This window comes from Sturnus vulgaris, chromosome 3 (genome assembly GCF_052056855.1).
Source record: "Sturnus vulgaris isolate bStuVul1 chromosome 3, bStuVul1.hap1, whole genome shotgun sequence".
NCBI lineage: Eukaryota > Metazoa > Chordata > Aves > Passeriformes > Sturnidae > Sturnus > Sturnus vulgaris.
In genome coordinates, this window is record NC_142245.1 from 81,911,291 (window position 1) to 81,931,140 (window position 19,850).

General features: G+C 39.3%; 1 protein-coding gene across 2 annotated transcripts in view; it reads left to right on the top strand.

The window, feature by feature from the left end:
• IBTK (inhibitor of Bruton tyrosine kinase) overlaps positions 1-12,658 on the top strand; it is a 54,011-nt gene extending 41,353 nt beyond the window's left edge. For both annotated transcript variants that reach the window (XM_014877810.2, XM_014877811.2), the window contains exons 26-29: positions 2,262-2,414; positions 8,917-8,997; positions 9,097-9,229; positions 11,563-12,658. In XM_014877810.2, coding sequence (XP_014733296.2) covers positions 2,262-2,414; positions 8,917-8,997; positions 9,097-9,229; positions 11,563-11,688 — 493 coding nt within the window. In that variant the 3' untranslated portion in view covers positions 11,689-12,658. The remainder of the gene's footprint in view (positions 1-2,261; positions 2,415-8,916; positions 8,998-9,096; positions 9,230-11,562) is intronic.
• The last annotated feature ends 7,192 nt before the right edge of the window (positions 12,659-19,850 follow it).

Sequence of the window (19,850 nt, forward strand, 5' to 3'; positions counted from 1 at the left end):
GTGGACTATTAAGTGTATTTGGCAGTCGATTGAGCTTTCCACACATGCAATATTGTCAAAGCCATAGAACTAGTGTTCCAGTGAAATCAGATATTCAGCTTGGATGTCGAATACAGTGAAGCACACTTGCCAGAAGGGTGTGGGACCTTCTGGATTTTTTGGTTGACTGAAAGTCTGTCATACACTAATTCCCTACCTTTTCCACCAAGTAAAACCCCTAGTTTCATAGTTCTTGGGGAAACTGAACCTATGTTTCCTCCTTTGAAGAAAAGTGAGAATTAGAAGGGAAAAATAAAATATTGCTCTAGTAACACTTTGAAAAAAACTGCGTGTTGACTTTATTAGCTCTCTAAACCTACTTGGATCAAGGGAGTGGGAGTGTTGCTTACTTGTTTTGGGCCTTTTATAAGCTCAGGAGAGTCTACAGCTTTTCAAGACCAGAGGCATGAAAAACTTTGAAGTCTCTCCTGAGAATTAACAATTGTGTGTCCTGATGTCTAGGTTGTTGGTTTGACAGTATTCTAGTTTATACTTAACATCAGCAGCTGTTTTGGAACTCCATGCTTTGATAGTTTGCAGTTACAGCTTAGAGAAACTTAGTCATATTCCACTTTAAGAAAAAGAAGTATAAATTAGTTTTTCTAATTTTGCAATTTAGATAAAATGACAGTTTATCAGACCGGACAAGCTGAAATTTAGAGTTGTTACATGTTAGGAAATCTTTGTACCACTTTTCAGACAAGTAATTTTAAGCCACAAATAATTGTTTTGGATAGGTTCACAAACTGAGATTGACACAGTTGATTTTTTTGGGAGATGTTGTTTGTGGGTTGGTTATTTTTTTGGCTCTCTGTTGCAAGTGCATCTGATTGCAGTACAGAATTTTTGGAAATGGGTAAATCAATTCAAAGTAGGCTACTTAAAATGCTGTTAGCAGAAGCAGGTTTTGTGACAGCAGATCCCATGAACAATACGCCTACTCTATAATAGGTTTGGAGGAGGTCTGGTCAAACACTTGCTTCAATTTCTGTGTGCCAGCTGGTGGTAGGAGTAGAGGATGTGCCAAATGACTGAACTCCTCTATCTGGAGGTTCCCATCCTCTGTGCTACTTACCCAATACTTAAATTAAAAGAAAAAAAAAATCCAAACTTAAGCCAGGGTGGTCTCACATCAGACGTCATGCATAGATTTTAGATGCCTTTGTTGTAATGTTTCAGGTACAATGTTGCACTTTTAAAATTCCTTCATATTTGTTACCTTAAATTGTGTCCCACCTAAATGTAGTGTGAAAGTCTTTTGACTTCAGATACTGCTCTTATGGCAGTTGCACAAACAATTGGCATTGTATAAAGAGATTGTTTTACTTAAGTATGCTTATAAATGGCCTCTTATTTCTTTGAGGAGATAATGAGCAGAGCTGTTCTTTCAGAATACATTTTGTGTATTTTGCAATACGTGGGACTGCTATACTTAGTAAAGTCAAATGTAAGCAAATATATCAAGAATTCATTCCAAAGCCTTGATAGGTAAGAGAAGGACTAGTGGTAACTTGAATTCTGTAAAAAAAAAGCTTTGAGTTTGGAAGATGCAAAATTGCTATATTTTCTTAATAGTTTATTTTTGAAAGATAATATGCAGTCTCTAATTCAGCAACTTGTGCTTGGACAAGTAAAAGAAAATGAAAGATATGAAGGATATCAGTTTTATTGAACTTCACTGTAGAAAAAAGGATTTATAGAGCCTCCAGCAGGTGTGAGTAACTCACTTGGTATCTTGGGGAGAAAAGATCAGCTGTACTTGACTTTCATGGTGGTAAACTGCCTGTGTTAGACTGACAGTACCTGGAGCACTGTGATTTATGAAAATACTTGTCAAGGACTAGCACTGTTAAAAAAGGTACAGCTTATCTAAGACAAGCCATCTATGAAAAAAATTTGCTTTAGAAGAGGACGAGGTAGGGGGAATAGGTGGGAGGGTTGGAGTTTGACTTTTTTTTTTTTTAATTTTAATGAAAATTCAAAACTACTGGCTTTTCTGTTCCCACAGATATTTATTTCCTGTTCTTTACCTATATGACCCAAAATGGCTTATTTAGCAAATAGGGCCTAGCAGGATAATGGCAGTATACAAAACCTAAGTAATAATGTATTTTTAGTAAGTAGAAAAGCCTCTGTGCTTGCTGAATCATGGAATAATATGGAATCTTGGAAAGTGCAAGTATAAAATGCAGTGATTTTGTTTCATTTTTGTTTTTAAAAAGGTCATCTTCATTACATTCTGCCTTGCCAAAGTCATTCCGTGAACTTGTGATGGAAGAAGAGAAGTGTATGAGTGTGAATAATTCACCTGGTACTGGTATTAAAAGATGCAGATATAAAGGATCTGAGGATTCATCAATCCAAAACACTGTAAGGTAAGAATGTATTTTTTTCTAATTGGTCAACCATTATACAAGAAGCATAATGACCTGTTAAATTCTGCTGAAATAAGAAAGAATAAAATTGTCATTTAAAAAGAGCATTCTTCTGATGATTCTGTTAATAAGATTTGATGAATTAAATACTCTTAAGAATAGGAAGCCTAAAGACTTAAGCAATTTAATGCCATTGCTAATACTTTGTTTCAGGGTCAAAGCTTTTGTATCCATATAGATGGGTCTGTATATATATCTAGATATAGATAGGAAGTTTCAGGCTCCAAACAAAATAGGTCTGTATGTGTTTATTTGCATATGTATGTATGTATAAAATGATAAACCTGTATTTTCTAACCTCTGTAGAAATTAGGTATTCATGGGCATTCATGAGACATTTTGCTAAGGAATATTTCTGTGTAACCACTGAGTGCATAAAACTAGTTTATTCAAACTTCAAACAGTTCTGACATTTCCTAATCTGAGTTTTCTCATAACTTAATTGTTTAAGTGCAGTTTTTCATGTATTAAGCAAGCTTACAGAAACACTGATGCACTGGTTATGTCTGTGTTTTATAATTACTGTGGGGCTACAGTTCTAAAGACAAAAATAAGGCACATGTGAGTTATATCTCTAGTTATTAGACAATATTGCTCTTTGGTAAAAACGTTTTAGCCGTGCATCCTCTTGCTACCTCCAATAGAATTGCTGTTCTGAGTTAAAATAACTGCCTAAGGTGAGTAAAGAATCTCAGCCTTATTCTTGAAGGACTGTATGACTGAACTTCCCACCCACCTGCATCCCTTCCCCCTGTCATCATTTTATATTTACAAATATAAAACAGAGAGCCTGAAAATCTTACAGACTTTACCACCTACTGTCTGGAAGCACTTCAGGCCAGCTGACCCACAGTGGTAGGGAAGACAAGTGTGACAGCACAACTGGTGCCTGGTGCCTTCCCTGGCAAAGGCACAACCCTGGCGTGCCAGAGGGAGGTGACAGGCTCTGTGACAGAAACCAGGATGAGCCACAGTCAGTGAGCACAGGCAGGTGCACTGGGATCAGGCAAAGTTGACATCAAACCTGCAAATCCAGTCAGGCTCAGGAACAGCAAAGCTGGGCTTGGCCATAGCTGCAGCATAGCTCAAGAAAGGCCTGAGGAACTGAGCCTAAATGCTGCTCTTGAGTAAAGAGGGAAAGCTTCTGTAATCCTTCACACGACTCTTCTTACAACACAGCTTTTCGAGCAGCCTGACTCAAGTTTACGCAGCTGCACTGGGGGAGAAGTTTGCAGAGCTGTTGGTCCACAAGGAGCTGTGTCATTATCTGGCTGTTTTTCTTATGAACTCCTGTTCCATTGTCCTCCAACAACTAACTCCTCTGTGGGGAGAAGAAAGTTCTGCTGGGCCTTGCTTTTGGTTGTTCAGTTTGTACAAAAACGTGTTTCTGTAGGACAGAAGTATTACATGTTTTACTGCTATATAAAGAAAAAAATGAGGGTAGAAATGTAGGAATGTTGTGTGTGGGATAGTGTCTGAGGAGAGAGGTAGGAGGCATTTGGAATGTGCATGATGGGGAGGCATTCCTCAGGAACTGAGTGATAAAGCTGAAGTGAGCTTTACTGTGGTGAGTGGCATTGTGGGGACATGAAACACAAATCTGCAGAACAGGTATTGTTCATTTTGTTGCTAGCACAATAATAAAACTTTTCATCATATGGGAGATGCCAAGGACTGGTGATAAGAGAATTTGTACTGGATGCTATTATTAGCTTTATCACAACAGCTCTGTAATCTTCATAAAGTCATTTCCTTTCCTTTTCCATTGCCCTGTCTCGTCTTTGCAGCCTGGCCAGTCTGCATGCTCTCAAAGTGGACTATTCAAGATGAATCCAGGTCTAATACATTAAATGTCTGAAGATGATACATTAAGCTAGTGGAAGTCTAGTAGATGGCTAAATTGACTATCATCACTTTGAAAAGAAGGCCCCTCCAAAGCTATTTCAGGTTGTTTTTGAATTGTGTCTGAAGATGCTTATTTCTTTCTATTAGGTGTAAGCCTAGATGACTAGTTCCTCTATCTGAAACTTAGGAGTGGAGTTTCTATTTTATTTTTGTTTTGTCACAGCAGGCTGTGATTTTTACCTGTGGCATTTAAAGGCTATTTCTGTGAAGATTAATTTCCACACCCTTACCCCTTTCTTTTTAAGAGAAGGAAATTGCAAAAACGTAGAGCAAAACCAATCCTCACCTGTTAATGTTCGACTTGGTGATAGGATGCTAAAGATAATTGCATTGCTTAATGTTCCTGCTTTGTCTTTCTCCTTTGGATAAACTGTGCACTAATTAAACTGATAATTTTCTGATCTCTGGATGAGAGTGTTTTGGATGGTGACCTAAGCATTCTTCTATGTACTGTCACCTTCTAATTTTTGCAATACAGAATTTTTTTAGGTAAGCCGTGTAATGAATTGTGGTGATTTGAACTGCATTTAATCCATAGGCAGATTATCCCAAGAGCTGGGGTACGTGGATGTGGCTGTGTAGTTTCCAGGGACACCTCAGCCTTGGGAGTTAATGCTATGCATGTGTAGCTCATAGTCCAAGCTAAAAAACATAGGCCTGACATAACTTAACTTAGCTGTGGCAGCCTGAGTTGTCTTCACTGTGTTACTCCAGGGAGCAGTGAAGAGTCTTAGTGGAAACAAGTATTTGCAGCTTTGTGTGGGAATGGCCTAGTTCTGTCATGGCTAATAATGAGCTAATATGTAGCACATGACTCAAATGGTATAGCAAAACCCAGGAGGGTTCTGCAGGAGACAGGGCTTTGTCTTCTTTTTCTGAGAGCAGTTATTAGATTAGGGAGGCACCAAACCTGACCTGGCGTCTCATGAACAAATACTGAAGAACCACTAGGGAGTTAAGGGCTGGGACATTTTGGTGGCTACACAAGAGTCATGGCAAGTTCAGCCAGCTGAGTTAATCAGGTTGGTTCAGTACTGATGATACTTGGCTGGTTTATTTCCATGCAGAACCATTTATGTGTCTGCATCAGTCTTAATTTCTAAGACTTCCAGGTTTCCAAATTCTATATTTTTGTAGCTTTTTTTTCATTTTCCTGTATATGCTAGCCTCACATTTCTCCTAGTCATTTTGATGCCAGCTGAGGAATTAATTTAGCATGTTGAAATATCTGCAGTTGATTTAGTATCTGGACTGAGTGTCTTGTTAGCCAGAAACACAGATGTACAAATGTAGATGTATGTACAAACTGCTTCAAAATACCTGGACTTCTTCCTACATTTTAAAGCTCCATTGGCTTTAAATGAGGAAGATGATAAAGGTATTTACTTACCTTTTAACTGATCACTAGGGTATGCTGTGATGCTGGAACTATTAATTCCAGTTTTGGGAAATTCCTGTTGAGGTGATTTTTTTTGGTTGTTATTTGGGTTTTTTATCTTGTTTCTTTGTATAGAAGTCATCAGGTTAGTTAAGTGTAGTGATCTAGTTGGATTCATTTATAGCAATGCTGTGAGTTCTTTGGATTGGGAATGGAAAGAAGAGTTTAACTGTCAAATCAGTTACTGTCAAATGTGCTGGAAGGTGAGTATTATTAAATCAGGTGGGAAAAGAGATAAAATTGAGAGATAGCATCAGTATAAAAGAAGAAGACTGCCTTCATCTCCTCTTCATCTTCCTTTTCTTTGGTTATTTTTTGCTTTTCAATGTTGTTATCTTTAAGTGCAATAAAAGCTGGAAGCTAATTTATCGTAGAATGGTTTGGGTTGGAAGGTTAAAGATTATCTTGTTGCAACCCTCCTGCTGGGGGAAGGGACACCTCTCACTAGACCCATTTGCTCAGAGCTCCATCCAGCCTAGCCTTGAACACTGGCAGTGATGGGGCATCCACAGCTTCCCTGGGGAACCTGTTCCAGTGCCTCACCACCTTCACAGTGAAGAACTTCCTCCTAATACCTAAACTAAACCTGCACTCTTCCCGTTTGAAGCCTTGTCCTGACATTACATGTTCTTGTAGAAAGTCCCTCTCCATCTTTCTTGCAGGGTCCCTTCATGTATTAGAAGGCAACAATTAAGTCAGTCTGAAGCCTTCCTTTTTCCAGGCTAAACAAACTCAATTTTCTCAGTTTTTCCCTGGATGGAGAGGTGCTCCATTCCTCTAATCATCTTGGTTGCCTCGTCTGAACTTGCAGCAAATTCCCTGTTCTTTTTCATGCTGAGGACCTCAGAGCTGGGTGCAGCTAAAAATTAGTGCCCTGCTTTGAAATCACAGAATAATTTTGATTCTGTAGTATAGCCTCTTGTTCAAAGTAAGTCATGCTAGATCGTGTTACTCAGGACCTGGTCTGGTTGAGTTGTGACTGCTTCCAAGTGTGAAGATGCCCCAGACTTTTTTGGCAACATGTTTCAGTGGATAAGCATCTCTGTATGGTATTTTTGTTTTTCCTTTTATCTATCTGGGATTTACTATTTTGCCTCTTGTGTATGTTGCCTCTAATCTGTTGTTGTGCACCTCTAAGAAGATTCTTGCTTCATCTTTTCTGTATCCTGCAGTTAAGCAGTTGAAGATAGCACTGAGATCTCCCCTTTGCTGCCTCCCTTTAGGATTAACAAAACACATTCTTCCTAGTCCTGGATTTGTTCCAATTTTACAGCATCCTTCTTGTATTGAGGAGCCCAAAACTGAGAATGATACTCTGTATGCAGACGAATAAAGGGGAGGAATCGCTTCCTCTGCCTTCTTTTGCTACAGTATTGCTAGCACAGCCCAGCATGCAGTTGGCTGTCTCTGCTGCAGGGGCTCTGTCTGGTAACATTTTCTACTAATTGCCAGCCAGGATTCTGCAGGCTCTGCTTCCTCTCTGCTGCTTTCTAGCCAGTCAGTCCTGGCTTGTACTGCCAGGGGGCAGTGGGGCTGTTCTCTTCCAAATACAGGATTTTGCACTTGCCTTTGAAATTCATTAGTTCTCAGTTGCCCATTTCTCCAGCCTCTTGAGGGCTTCTGAAAGGCATCCAGAATGTGCACCATCCCCGACCTCTCCACTGCCAGCTGTGGCCTGCTGAAGGTCTGTTCTGTTCTACCAAACATGCTTAACAGGATTGGTTCCAGTATCAGTCCCTGAGGACCCCCGCTAGCATGTGGTTTCCAGTTGGACTTTGTACAGCTAATCCATTTCCAGACCATTTTCCACCCATCTTGTAGTCCATTTACTCAGTCCATATTTTTCAGACTGAGTACAAGGATGCATGACCTGGCAATGTGCATTGTTTGTTTTGTGAGGAAAATTATGTTTTGTGACAAAAAGCTCAACACGATTATTTAAAATCCATTTTTGAAGATGGATGTCAGTTAGATTTCAGATTTTTTGAGATCTTGCCCTTACTACTTAGTGGTAGGAGTCATGTTTTTTGTTATCCTTGGAATTATGTTCTGGGGAAAATATTTCAGACAGAGAGCTTAGTAGTTACTGGAATTCTCTTAACTTTCTATAGATTTTTTTTTGTTTTTTCCAAGAGCCTGTGCTCACTTACAAAGGATTACCAAAGTGTTAAAAAAACCTGAGTATGATTAATTGAAACAGCAACACCCATAGAGTTGTTTGCAGTGGCATAGAATAATTCAAAAAATGTTTGCCAGCATTTCACAGTGTGCTGTAACACTTTTTTAAGGTTCTGGAAATTACAAAACTATCCTGTCAAAGATTAAATCATGAGAATAGGGCTCTCTTCCTGGTGTAGGATTTTTATGACAAATATACTTGTCTCTTAATGAATACAGTGTAACAAATGTGAACTTCTTTTTGTTGAGAGATTAACATTTTGTGACTGAATAAAATATCTTCCTGTCGGGAACTATATAAATATTTCAAGTTTGTTTTTTTTTCTTTTCTATTCTGTTAATTTTAGTTTTATGCTGTTCTTGAGAATGTGAGGGGTGGCTACAGGAAATGGACCGAAAGTCCATAATTCATCGGCTTCCACTCAAAGAATTTATTCTAGTGAGATTGTTGCACTGGCTCTTTTGTGTGAAGCATTAATTTGAATGCAGGACAGTTGAATTTTTTCTCTCGAATCTTTATCTTTTTATCTTGAATTTTTTGTTCTTTCATATTAATTGCAAACTTCCATAGGTAGTGCTGTTAGTGCATAACCCAGTTGGCTAATTTACATGTAAAAAAGCAAAAAAAGCCTTTTTTTTTTTTTTTTTTTTTTTAACTAAACAACCAGAAATGAAAATCTTTTTTTCAAATCCTCAAATGCCCAAGATGAAATTCCGTTAGGATCTGGTAGTTAGAATCAGTATCTTCTTCAGTCACAGTATCACACCTAAAAACAAATTCCACATTATATCCTGATGCCTTCCCTCTGTAAAAACCCTACATATTTGTTGTAATTTCCTACTGTAAGTTTGTATTTCACAATATGATGTAGGAGAATGCTCTGCCAGTAACTTTTACTTTTCTTTCTTACCTGTCTCCAGGTGCAACACTAGAAGTAACCCAGGTCTTGAGGACTGTGTTCTGGATTCTCCACAGCAGGTCTCTCCACAGGAGAGTCATAAGTAAGTTTGGTAATGGTTTAGGTTCTGGGACTTTTTTACTGTGTGTTGTGCTGACTTTGATGTTGCCTCATAATGTTGTTTGGTTGCTTTTTTTTGCAGTCCTTGGTCAACAGCATCACCAGCCAGCTCTCCTGTAATAGCACCTGTCATGTTCTCAGCTATTGTAGAGGAAGAGCTCCAGCAAGAAGCTGCTCTTATTAGGAGCAGAGAAAAACCTTTGGCCTTGATCCAGGTAAAGTGCTAAATTACTGCTGCTCTAAAGTAACACAAGGAGTTTTCAATGGCTCTTTCAGTGATCAGTTATTAGCATTAATTATGTATTAATATATGTTATTTTCATAATGTTATTAAATATCGTTTAATGGTAACTTCACACTGCTGTTTGATAAGGTAGGCCTCTATTCAAGTCAAAATGGCTGCGTCTGTGGTAAATGTATTTGCAGCATTAGATAATGGTTGAGTTTGGAGGGAACCTCTGGAAATTGTCTAATCCAAGCCCCTACTCAGAGCAGGGTCAGTTTAGAGCAGGTTTCTCAAAGCCAGGCAGCGTTTGATTATCTGCAAGGATGAAGACAAATGGCCTCTCTAGAAAACCTGTTCCAGGGACCACTCTGACACAAAAAAAAAATTTAAATGCAATTTTTTCTTTTTCAATCTGTGCCCATTGCCTCTTCTCCTGTCTTTGGCTATCACTGCATGGGTAAGTTGTCTTTATTCTTTCCTAGCAGGTATTTATACACTTTGATAAGATCACCCTAAGCCTTAGTTTATGCACACTAAAGAAGTGCAGTGTGCTCAGCATCTCCTCAGTGTCAGATGTGCTGGGCTCTTAATCGTTTTTATGCCATGTCACTGAACTTTTCATTATATCCATGTTTCTCTTGTACTGGGAGGTCAAGAAGTGAACCCAGCACTTCAAGTGTGTCTCACCAGTGCTGAGTAGAGGGGAAGTGTCATCTGTCTCATTTTTCTGGCAGTGCTGTCCCTCATAGAGCACAGCAGGCTGTCACCTTTCTTTGCCCAATGAGTGCACTGCTGGCTAAAGGGCTAAATTGTCCACCAGAATCCCAGCTCCTTTTGTCATAGGCTTTTTTCCAACTTGTCAGCTACCAGTGCGTACTGCTGTGTTTCCCTTTCTTGAACTTCATAAAATTCCTTGTAGCCCACTTTTCCAGCATGGTCTGGGTCTCTCTGAGTGCCAGCACAATGATCTGGTGTATCAGCCACTCCTTCCAATTCTCTACTGCTTGTAACTTTGCTGAGAGTGCACTGTGTATCTTCCTGTGTGTAATTGATGAGGATGTTAAACAGTACTGACACTAGTCTCAGTGCTGGTGCTAGTGACAGGCCTCTAGCTGGACTTTGTGCCACTGGTCACAACTGTTTGAGATCACCAGTTCAGGCAGTTTTCAGTCTGTCTCACATGGCATTTATGAGGTCTGTTCTTAAGCTTGTCCCCTTAAACTCTTACTTAGTAATTAAGCTGTACCACTTTCCTGGGGATCACCTAGTGGTCACTCAGATTCTCTTGCCCTTCTTGAAAGTAGGAATGACATTTGATTCCTTCTAGTCCTCAGGAATCAACCCATATTGCAACAATTTTCAAAGGTTTTTTTGAGAGTGGTCTTGCAGTCATTTTGGCCAGCTCTCATCTCCAGGGCCTGGCATTGCTGGAGACTGATCTTTATGCTTAAGACCAAGATGAGGGTCCCCACCTTTTCCATGTCTTTTTCATTCAGTAGTGGATCCATGTTGCCTTTTGTAGAAGCCTGTTTTGTTGCCTTTCGTGTTCCTTGCCAGATTCCACCGAAGATGGGCTTTGACTTTCTTAATTCTTTTCTGTGTGGTCACACAGTGTCTCTATTTTCCTTCTGTGTCACTTCTTTCTGCTTCCACGTCTTGTATGCTTCCTTTTTGTTTAAGTTTTGTCAGGAGCTGGTTTTTTCAGCTGTGCTCCTCCTGCCGTTCTTACTTGGCTAGGAAGCTCATTAGCAGGGTCTTTTCTTGGGCTTGGCTGAGGTGATCTTTAAAATCAACCAGCAGTCCTGAACCTTTCTTCTTTCTGGGGCGAAATCCCATGATTTTTTCTAAGCAGACGCCTTCTTCTCTTCTGAAGTCCCAAGTTGTTTGCTATTTCTTTTGTTTCCAGCTTTCAGGATCCTGAACTCCAGCATCTCATTGTCATTGCAGCCAAGGCTGCCCTCAACCTTCACATCCCTGATCAGTCCTTTTCTTTTATGAGTAAGCGATCCATCAGAATGTCTCCCCTTTATCCCTCCTTCATCATCTGTGTTAAGAATTTTTTACCAATGGGGAGACATCTTAGAGTGCTTGTGTCCAGCTCTCTTGCCTTTCCAGCAGATATCAAAGGTGCCTGAAGTTTCCCATGAGGAGCAGGGCCTGGAAACGTGAGGTTTCTTCAAGTTGTCTGAAGAATGCATCATCTACTACTCCTTCTGATTAGGAGATCTGATGCATTCAGGACCAGTAAAGCCAGCTTGTAACCATGCCTGCAGTGTAAATGTAGACCTGACACTGACATTCATGCTCTTTTCTTCCTTCCAGATTGAGGAGTGTGCTATTCAAGACTTACTAGTCCACTATGAAGCTTTTGACAACCCTGAAGAATTTGTGACTGTTGAAAGGGCTCCACAGGGACCTATAGCAGCACCTATGTGGAACAAGCACTAATTCGTACTCTTCACAGTCCTCTCTTCCACAGTTCTCACAGTTGTATGTGCACTTTTCAAATTGTAATTCTTCTTACAAGTAAAACAGGACTGGAAGAATAAGAATCATGTAATTTTAACATCAGCATTAAAACACTGCCCATAATCACTAGGTATTTGTTAGAGAGAATGAAATAACGTGTTCACTGTGTCCTTTACCCACAGCATCTATTGTATGTATGTTTTGAGAGCATTTCTTTAATGACACCTATAATTAGTAATGTTACATGAGGCTGTAGATTGGGAATGTATTTGCTAACCTTAAGTTGTAAGGGTTTTTTTGTTAAATTAACAGGTGAAAAGCGAGTGTTTATTTTGTGATTTAATGTGGAATTGACTGTGCAGAATTAAACACCTTTAAAGTTTGGGGGGTGGTGTGTCCTTCAGAGCTTTCTTGCAAATTGAGAATATTGGGAAAAAGTTTGTGCTTGAACTTCATGTAAAAGTACAGTTTGGCAATGCAGTTTTTCTTAAGTTACATGTGCAAGTCCTGGTTCCCTGGTTGCTGTAGCCAGCACGTTGTGCCCCAGGCTGTGCCTCCATGTTCTCAGCTGTGCATGTTTGTCACTGCTGTGAGTGAGCCCGGCCTTGGAGCAGCCAACTCTGTCTTGAAGTAAAGCACACAGGCTCAAGAGAATGTGGTGCCACTTAATTAGCCCATCCGTAGTCTTACTCTGGTAAATCTGGTACGGTTTTAGAACCACTGTGTTGGGGGTTGATTCACTTGAAGTGCTGAGGAAATAAAAAATCGGTGTATATATGCATTCTTAAAGCTGTAGGAGCAAGTGCTTGACTGGGAAATTTGCAAACACCTAAGCTGCAAAGATTGTCATAGATGGCTTTCAATATTGTGTTCCAAAGTTCTCTGTGCCTGGTTGAAACAAATTTATAGATAAAAAAAAAAGAAAAAAAAAAGGTAGCCTTATCTGCAATATTTTGTCTAGTTTGTCTTGTTTGTATAGGTGTGTTTGAACTTGTACTTCCTCAGTAACTCATGAACTCTGAAAAACTGGAATGGAGAGATCTACAGAAAATGAATGTAAAGAATTGATCACTGTGTGATAAAAGAATCTTGAAAAAAAATGATGTAGATATGTCTTAATGATTTCAGGTCAAGCTACACCAAAAAAATCCCCCACAAAAATTGTAAAATCCTGCAATAAACCGTAAAATCTTGATTTATACAAAGTTAGTATACTTTTATGTGCTGTCTCTATATAATCAATGATTTAGGTAACTAGAGTAACCAATAAGTATTTCTTTTGTGTCTGAAACAAGAACTGTTGACACTTTTAAGCTACACAGGCAAGGAAAGATGTAGTTTTAATTCTGTTTTAAATTCTACTGGTAATTCATTCACTAAACTGATGTTAATATTTGCATTAAGGGCTTTACTTGATGCACTAAAGGGCTTATGGCCTGCTGAAACTATCCTCTGGTTTAAAAGAAAGCTTATGTAATGTGAGAAATAGCTATAGAAGCAGCAGGCCTTTCGAGGTGGGAACCTAATTTGTTATCAAATGTAAAATTATTGTAAATTTGTTAATTTCCTTTATTTTTCAAAATGCCATTGAAAATCCCATTCTCATGAAATTTTAAGAGGATTGATGTTTCCACCATGCCAAGGAGCTTGACTGCTTTCAAGCTGTGGTTTTATTGTCACAGTTTGCTTAGGCATCATCACTCATTATACATAATATTCATAAACAAAAGTGAGGAATGATCAGTGTATCACTAAACTGCTGTGGTAGAACAGCTTTATTAAGGCTAAAATGTGTCACAGAAAGCTGACATTTTCTAGCTCAGCTGCCCAACTTTGTGGCCTTCTTTTGTTATGCCAAACATAAGTTCAGCTCTAATCCCGTTTTGTCATTTTTGGCCTTGTTAACTCCTTTAGCTTGCACCAAAACTGGGTTGAATTCCCAAGTTCTAGTGCACATAATACAGGACATCAGAGTTTCCAGTAAAAAACAGTATTTAGCATATAGATGCATAAGTTCAAGGAGATGTATTGCAGCTATTTAGATTCTAGTGAAGTATTTGTTATATCTCAAAGACAAACGAACCATCCTCTGAAGCAGTTTCCTTGAACAACTGTAAGCATTTTGTCTTTTCTCCTTCATCATCCATTATCCCCAGCTTTAGTAACTTCTTAAAAAATAGAGGGATAAGTAAAACTTGCAAATTTTTTCACATTCAAATGGGGAAAAAAACAATTTAAAATTTTAATAATACTGCACTACCTTCAGGACTTGCTGTTACTGTGTCAAAGCATTTGAGGATTGTATAACTTTTCTGCACTGTATATTGAAATGAAAATGTAAGTAAAGTGGGAGACTTCAGTCAATTATAGAACCTTTGCTACTTTTGTTCCTCAAGGATAGAAGTTATTTTTAGTGACTAATCTGACAGTATTGTTGAATGGAATTTCCATGTAAGGACTGATTGTGCAACCTTTCACAGGACAGCATTGGCAAAAATATTACTAAATTTCTAAATTTAGTTTGTGTTATAAATCTTGATAACACCTTCCTACCATATTTTTTTAACTGAATTCCTCATCCCCCACTCTGTGGTTAACATAATTTGTAAGTGGCAATAGGATATTTTAGCTGCATATTTTAAAATTAACACTTTTGAACTTCAAATGTGTCCATTTTTGTCCCCATGTCTGCTCCCCCTTTCTTTTTTTTTTTTTTTTAATAATACAAAAAGAGACTCTGAGCTCTTTTGACAGTGTTCAACTTGATTGTGTTCATTGATTGTTCTGCAATTGAAATGGTGTTCTGCAGCCCCTTGGCAGCCTGAACTCTCCTCCTTATCCAAAGAATCGCTAGCTCCAATGTAAAGACAAGTCAGAACACAACACCGGTTTGTTAGATCATATTCTAAATATAAAGGTAAAAGATGTATACTGTCATAAAGTAATTTAAGCCCTTAATCCTTGATTTGTGGGCCAGAGACACCGCTACTTTGTAGTAACAGGAACTGTCAGTTAAGGTATCAAATGATGTTGGAATGTATTCCGTCCATTCCTGCTCCAAAAAAGTTTGTAAAACTCCACTGAAGAGCCTGCTACTTAAACTGAAGGGAAAGGTTTTCCCTCTTGCCTGATGTGCTGGACACTGATCAAATGAGATGTTAAGGCATACAGAAGATTAATCTCTCCTGTCAAGGCTCTGGCTGTGGCAGACCTCAGAAATGCCAAGAGGGAAGGGACTATTTTTGTAGTGTTTCAGGTGTCTAACCTTGAGAAAAAACTTTATGAATTGTAGAAGGCCAACAAATTCACACACACACACACGATGTACGTTTGAAATGAAGGGGCTTTTAGCAATGATGCAACAGAGAAGTTCTTGTGAGTTTAAGGAGACCCTCTAATGGCTTGTGTGAGATTTTTCTTGTACAAGAGAGTGGTGTCTGACACAAACTCTACCTAGAAAGTTTTTGCTTTCCAATAAAATTCTTCCTGACCTACAGTGTGTATCATGGCACCAAAACAATGCCATTTTTGTAGCAGCTTTCAGATAACCTGCATGGACTCATATTACACTAGTCCTTCAGCACTAGGAGCTCTTGAAGGCTTTGCCTGGAGGAAGGGAGTTGGATGTGAAGAATGTGCTGGAGATGAAGATACTCCTCAAGTGAGGTGGCTGTTGTTCTAGCAACAATTCTGCTTTCTGTTCTCTCTTCTGTTTTTCTATTTTTTCTTCTTTTTCTGTTTTTCTGTTTTGTTTTTCTTTCTCTATTTCTGTTTTCTCTTTCATTCTCTATCTTGTGTTCTCTTTTTTTTTTCTCCTGTTTTTGTTTCTCACATAGAATACTATTTCTTTAGCATGACCTGTCTTTTGTCCTCTTTTTTTTGTGGCACCTGAATAACATGAGCAAAAAACTTTTGCAATGGCTTCAGGTAAGAACTGGCAGGAACTAATACTAAAAGAAGCTGAAAGTCTGCTCTTTAGATCAGCCTTGAAGAATGCACTCTAGTTTATCAAGATGTTGCTTAAGGTATGTTTTATTTCCTGTTATTCAAGTGACTGAAATGCCCACAGTGTTCTGTTTCAGTACAATGTATAGATTTCAGCTCAGGCCTGAAACATGAAACTGGGCCTTGGTTGGTGTCATGCGCCTGAGCTGTGGTCACTGACAGCAGAGTTGGGCAGTGGCTTCTGAGGACTGTGCAGGGGACTTCTCTCCAGGTTCTGGTGTCTGCCTGGGCTGATGTTCTGCAGCTCCATTCAGAGCACTTGAGGGTGCCTGAATTTGCAGGTCTTAACCTTTGCAAAGAGGGAGGAGAATTCCTTGAGTCTTGTTTTTATGGGAACACCATGAGTTTGTCAAAAGCGTTGGCTTTGTGCCGAGTGCATTTTCTTTGTGTGGCTTGTCTCTGAGGGTGCTTTTTACTGGAAATACCCAAGCAAAGTCACACCCCTCAACAGGCTTAATAATCTTGTGGAGTGAAAGAACAACGTTCACGTTCAGCTGCAGTTTTTTGGAGAAAACTGATCCAGGAAGATAAGAAAATCTGAGTCAAGTGATGGTTTAGAACAGATCATCACACTCCTCAATCTTGATTTAAATGAATTCTTTGTAGATCTACTGAGTTGTTTTAAAACACATAAAGTCATAATTTTCATGAATAATTCTCAAATAAGATGTAAGCAGGGAAAATAGATCCAAAAGTTTTTGTATCGTTCTCAGTACTGTAAGATTTATTTTTTTACTGTTTTCTCCCTTCTATATTATTTTAAAGTTTGTTTCAGGAAGATAGGGAGAGTGCAACACCTGAGGCTGGATTCTCAGCTAGTTTCTCACAGTAGTAAACTGTTTCCATATTTGTCTCCTCACAGTGAATACCATTAATGTAGAAGAGGAGTCTTTCTTCTTCCTGTCGTCATTTCACCATCCTGTAATTCTGCAGGAATATGTCACGTATGTTTGTCAGGCAGTGGACCCTGACTACAAGGAAATAGCTGCCTGTGCTGTAGGTTACGTGGCTGGGAGGGTGCCAGGTGCCCTTTGCTTTAAGCACAGCCGCTGTACCTGATTGTGAGCACGGCTATGACCCCTTTACAGTAGGTCGTGAGAGCTGTGCAGGGAATACAAGCTGTTCGCTCCTGCCTCCTGCTCCTCTCTCTCCAGTCTTCATGATTCATCAGATGTGACTGCCTTCAGCGTGACTGGGCTTCTAGAGCCCAGTTTTTTATCTACTGTTATAGGTTTGTTCTGAAGGGCACCCCCCTTTCTGCAAATGTCATAGATGACAACACAGCATATGGTGATGAGAACTGTGCTCGTGCCATTTGGTGACACAGCACTGGGAACAACTGAAATGCTAGCAGAAAAGGAAAAGGTATAAAGGATGTATTAAAGGTTTTTTCTGTTTTCATTATACACACACACAGATATTTTTGTTCACCTGGCCTTCTCTATATTGTCTCTATTGCAGTAGAAGGCAAAAATGTACAGAATCTATCTGTTTTTCCCTCTTGGTATTTTAAGATGTTTACAAGACACACTGCCCACATTCATGCCTACTGCAAAGATGTAACTGGGCTGTGGGTGCAGTGGGATTTCCAGGATCGCATCTTTGTCTTACACAAATAGCTGATAGCACGTGGGCTGAATGAGAATGTGTGTGCATGCACGTGTGCATAGCTGTATTTGCTTATGGTTGTAGAATTGAATTATATTGCACCACTTCAACAAATACAGGTAATGTGTTATCTCTTCCCTCCATCTCTGTGTACTCAGTGGTAGTGAACCTTTTCCTCTGAACTTTATCTATATGCTTTGCAAATGTTAACAATTACGTCTCACTGTATTTGTGAGGTACACTAACTGTGGACTGTTATTCAACTTCCAGGTGGTGGCTGTCAACATGTAAGTAAGAAGTTGGTTAGTCTAAGGCTAAACAGTACATTTGTGGTCATGTCCTGGAGAATCTGAAACTTTCTCCTTTTTCTGTCCCATGTGGAGCCTGTAGCTTTTCTGGGAATCAGCTATATAGGCTAAATGCTGAAAGACTGAATGCCTTTCAACCGAGACTTGTTCCTCTCTTTCGCTGACCCTCTCTATAAAACAAGTGCATCTGCTGCCAGAACAGGCTTGCTCCACCAGAAGAGGTGGAAATTCCACTCCCAGGGCACTCTCTCTTCTTGCTGATGGCAACAAAAATGAGATTTTTGGCTGGTATTGACGATGAGAGAGAGATGGGGACACTGGTGATCAGAATTCAGTTTTTACTGAGCACTACATGTGCTTATATACCATTTACAGGAAGGCATGTAATATCTTACTACAATTATTTAGTGAACCATCACATGGACAAACTTTACATTTCGACTTAGTAAAATCTTATTTCCTGTAACCCAGACTTGATGAAATCTTCTTGCAGTCGGAGCTCTGTTTGCTCTTGCAGGGCATTCTTGTTATCAAGCTGCATATGCTGATTAAATCTGCAGTACTATCAGTCTCATTTGCATTACCCATATTCACAGGCTGGAATTTGGCTGAAAAGCCATTGTAAGTTGCAAGCTGCAATTACCTTTTATTCATTCTCGTATTTTAGTTTCAAACATCTTCTTTCCTAGAAACAATAAATCCAGGTTTTACTTAGGCCTTTTCTCTCTGCTCCTTTGCAGCTTCAGAATGAGCAGCAATAACTGAAGCTCTAGTATTGATAAATCTTTTGTGGACAAGGAGGTGGAAAGATTTATGTGCTACCATGCACTGCAAACTTACTCTGTGAAGTGTTATTGGATTGTATTAGAAATGCATCAATTGCAGCAAGAACTATAAGACTTTCACCATAAGTGGCGATGACCACGTGTGTGATGTTTTGGTTTTTAATGGAATGGACTTAGTATAAATATTCCTAATATTCCTAATGTTCCCATATAAAAGTATTGCCTGCGTAGCAGTCATTAAGCTGCGTCATTCAGAGCCCAAAATGACCACCTTAATTTCAGTAATGTCCAAGTTCATGTAGTTTTGAAGCTGAATTGAATTTCTCTGGGGTTGGGCTTTCAAACCTCCTATAACTTAGGACATAAACAAGTCTCTGATGATAAAAAATTTAGCTCATGAAGGGACTGAGATTTAAAAAAATTCTCCCTGAAAGGACCTATATAGAGTAATATTTACACTAAGTACTGACAAGGCTTTATGAAAACACAGCAGAAGAAAACTGGTGATATGAGAGGCATCAGCAGTATGTGCTGGCTCTCAAATGTGCCTTTCTCCTGGTGATTGTAGTGCCCACAGCCTTGGCACATGGGCTGCAGTGATGGGTGTTCCAAACTGACTCTGTCAGTTTGTGAATTACTTCCATAGTTTTCTTCTGAAAGCTGTAATGCTTTCAGTTTTAAAGACAGGAGGTGCCTGCTGATTCTCAAGGGACTGAGGCAAATAAATCAAGAAGCACACCCATTGTATTAAAGGGTAGCTTCTATCTTGGGTGTAGTGGAATCCATCCTCACCAGAGTTTTATAAGCTCAGTATTTTTTCTCTTTTCTTCTGTCTCAGCTGATATGCAGTCATAGTGGCATATGGCAACAGAGATTTTAAGCCCGTTGAAGAATAAAGGTAACTACTGACCTGGTACAAACCTTTGTTAGAGCATGAAATCTCTTTCTGCAAGATGTTGCAAGATTGCACAGAAAATCTTTATTAGCACTTTAACACCTTGCACCCAAGAATGCTTGGGTGTGTCTGTGCCTGTGCAGTAAGCCTCTGCAGATTTCAGTATCTACCCCCAAGCTGCTGAGATGCTCTTGTAGCAACTTGGGCTGAGCACAAAAAGGAGAAGAACAAGTTATAAGGATTTTTATTATTTCTTTGCTTTTGCATATGATGACAAAATATTTTCCCCTCCACAGCATAATCTTGATAATGAATTTTCTTTCTGTAGCTGTTTGTTTTGTACTGTTTTGTGCATGAGGTGCCTGTCAGCCCATTTCTTCAGGCTGTGGAGGTCCCTGTGGATGGCAGCACAACCTCTGGTGTATCTGTAACTCTCCCCAGTCTGGTGTCATCCGTGCTGACAGTGTACTCTGCCCCATCATCTGGGAACCTCAAGGCGAACCTCTCATTTGGCTTTTGTTTCCAAATGTGTTGGGTGCT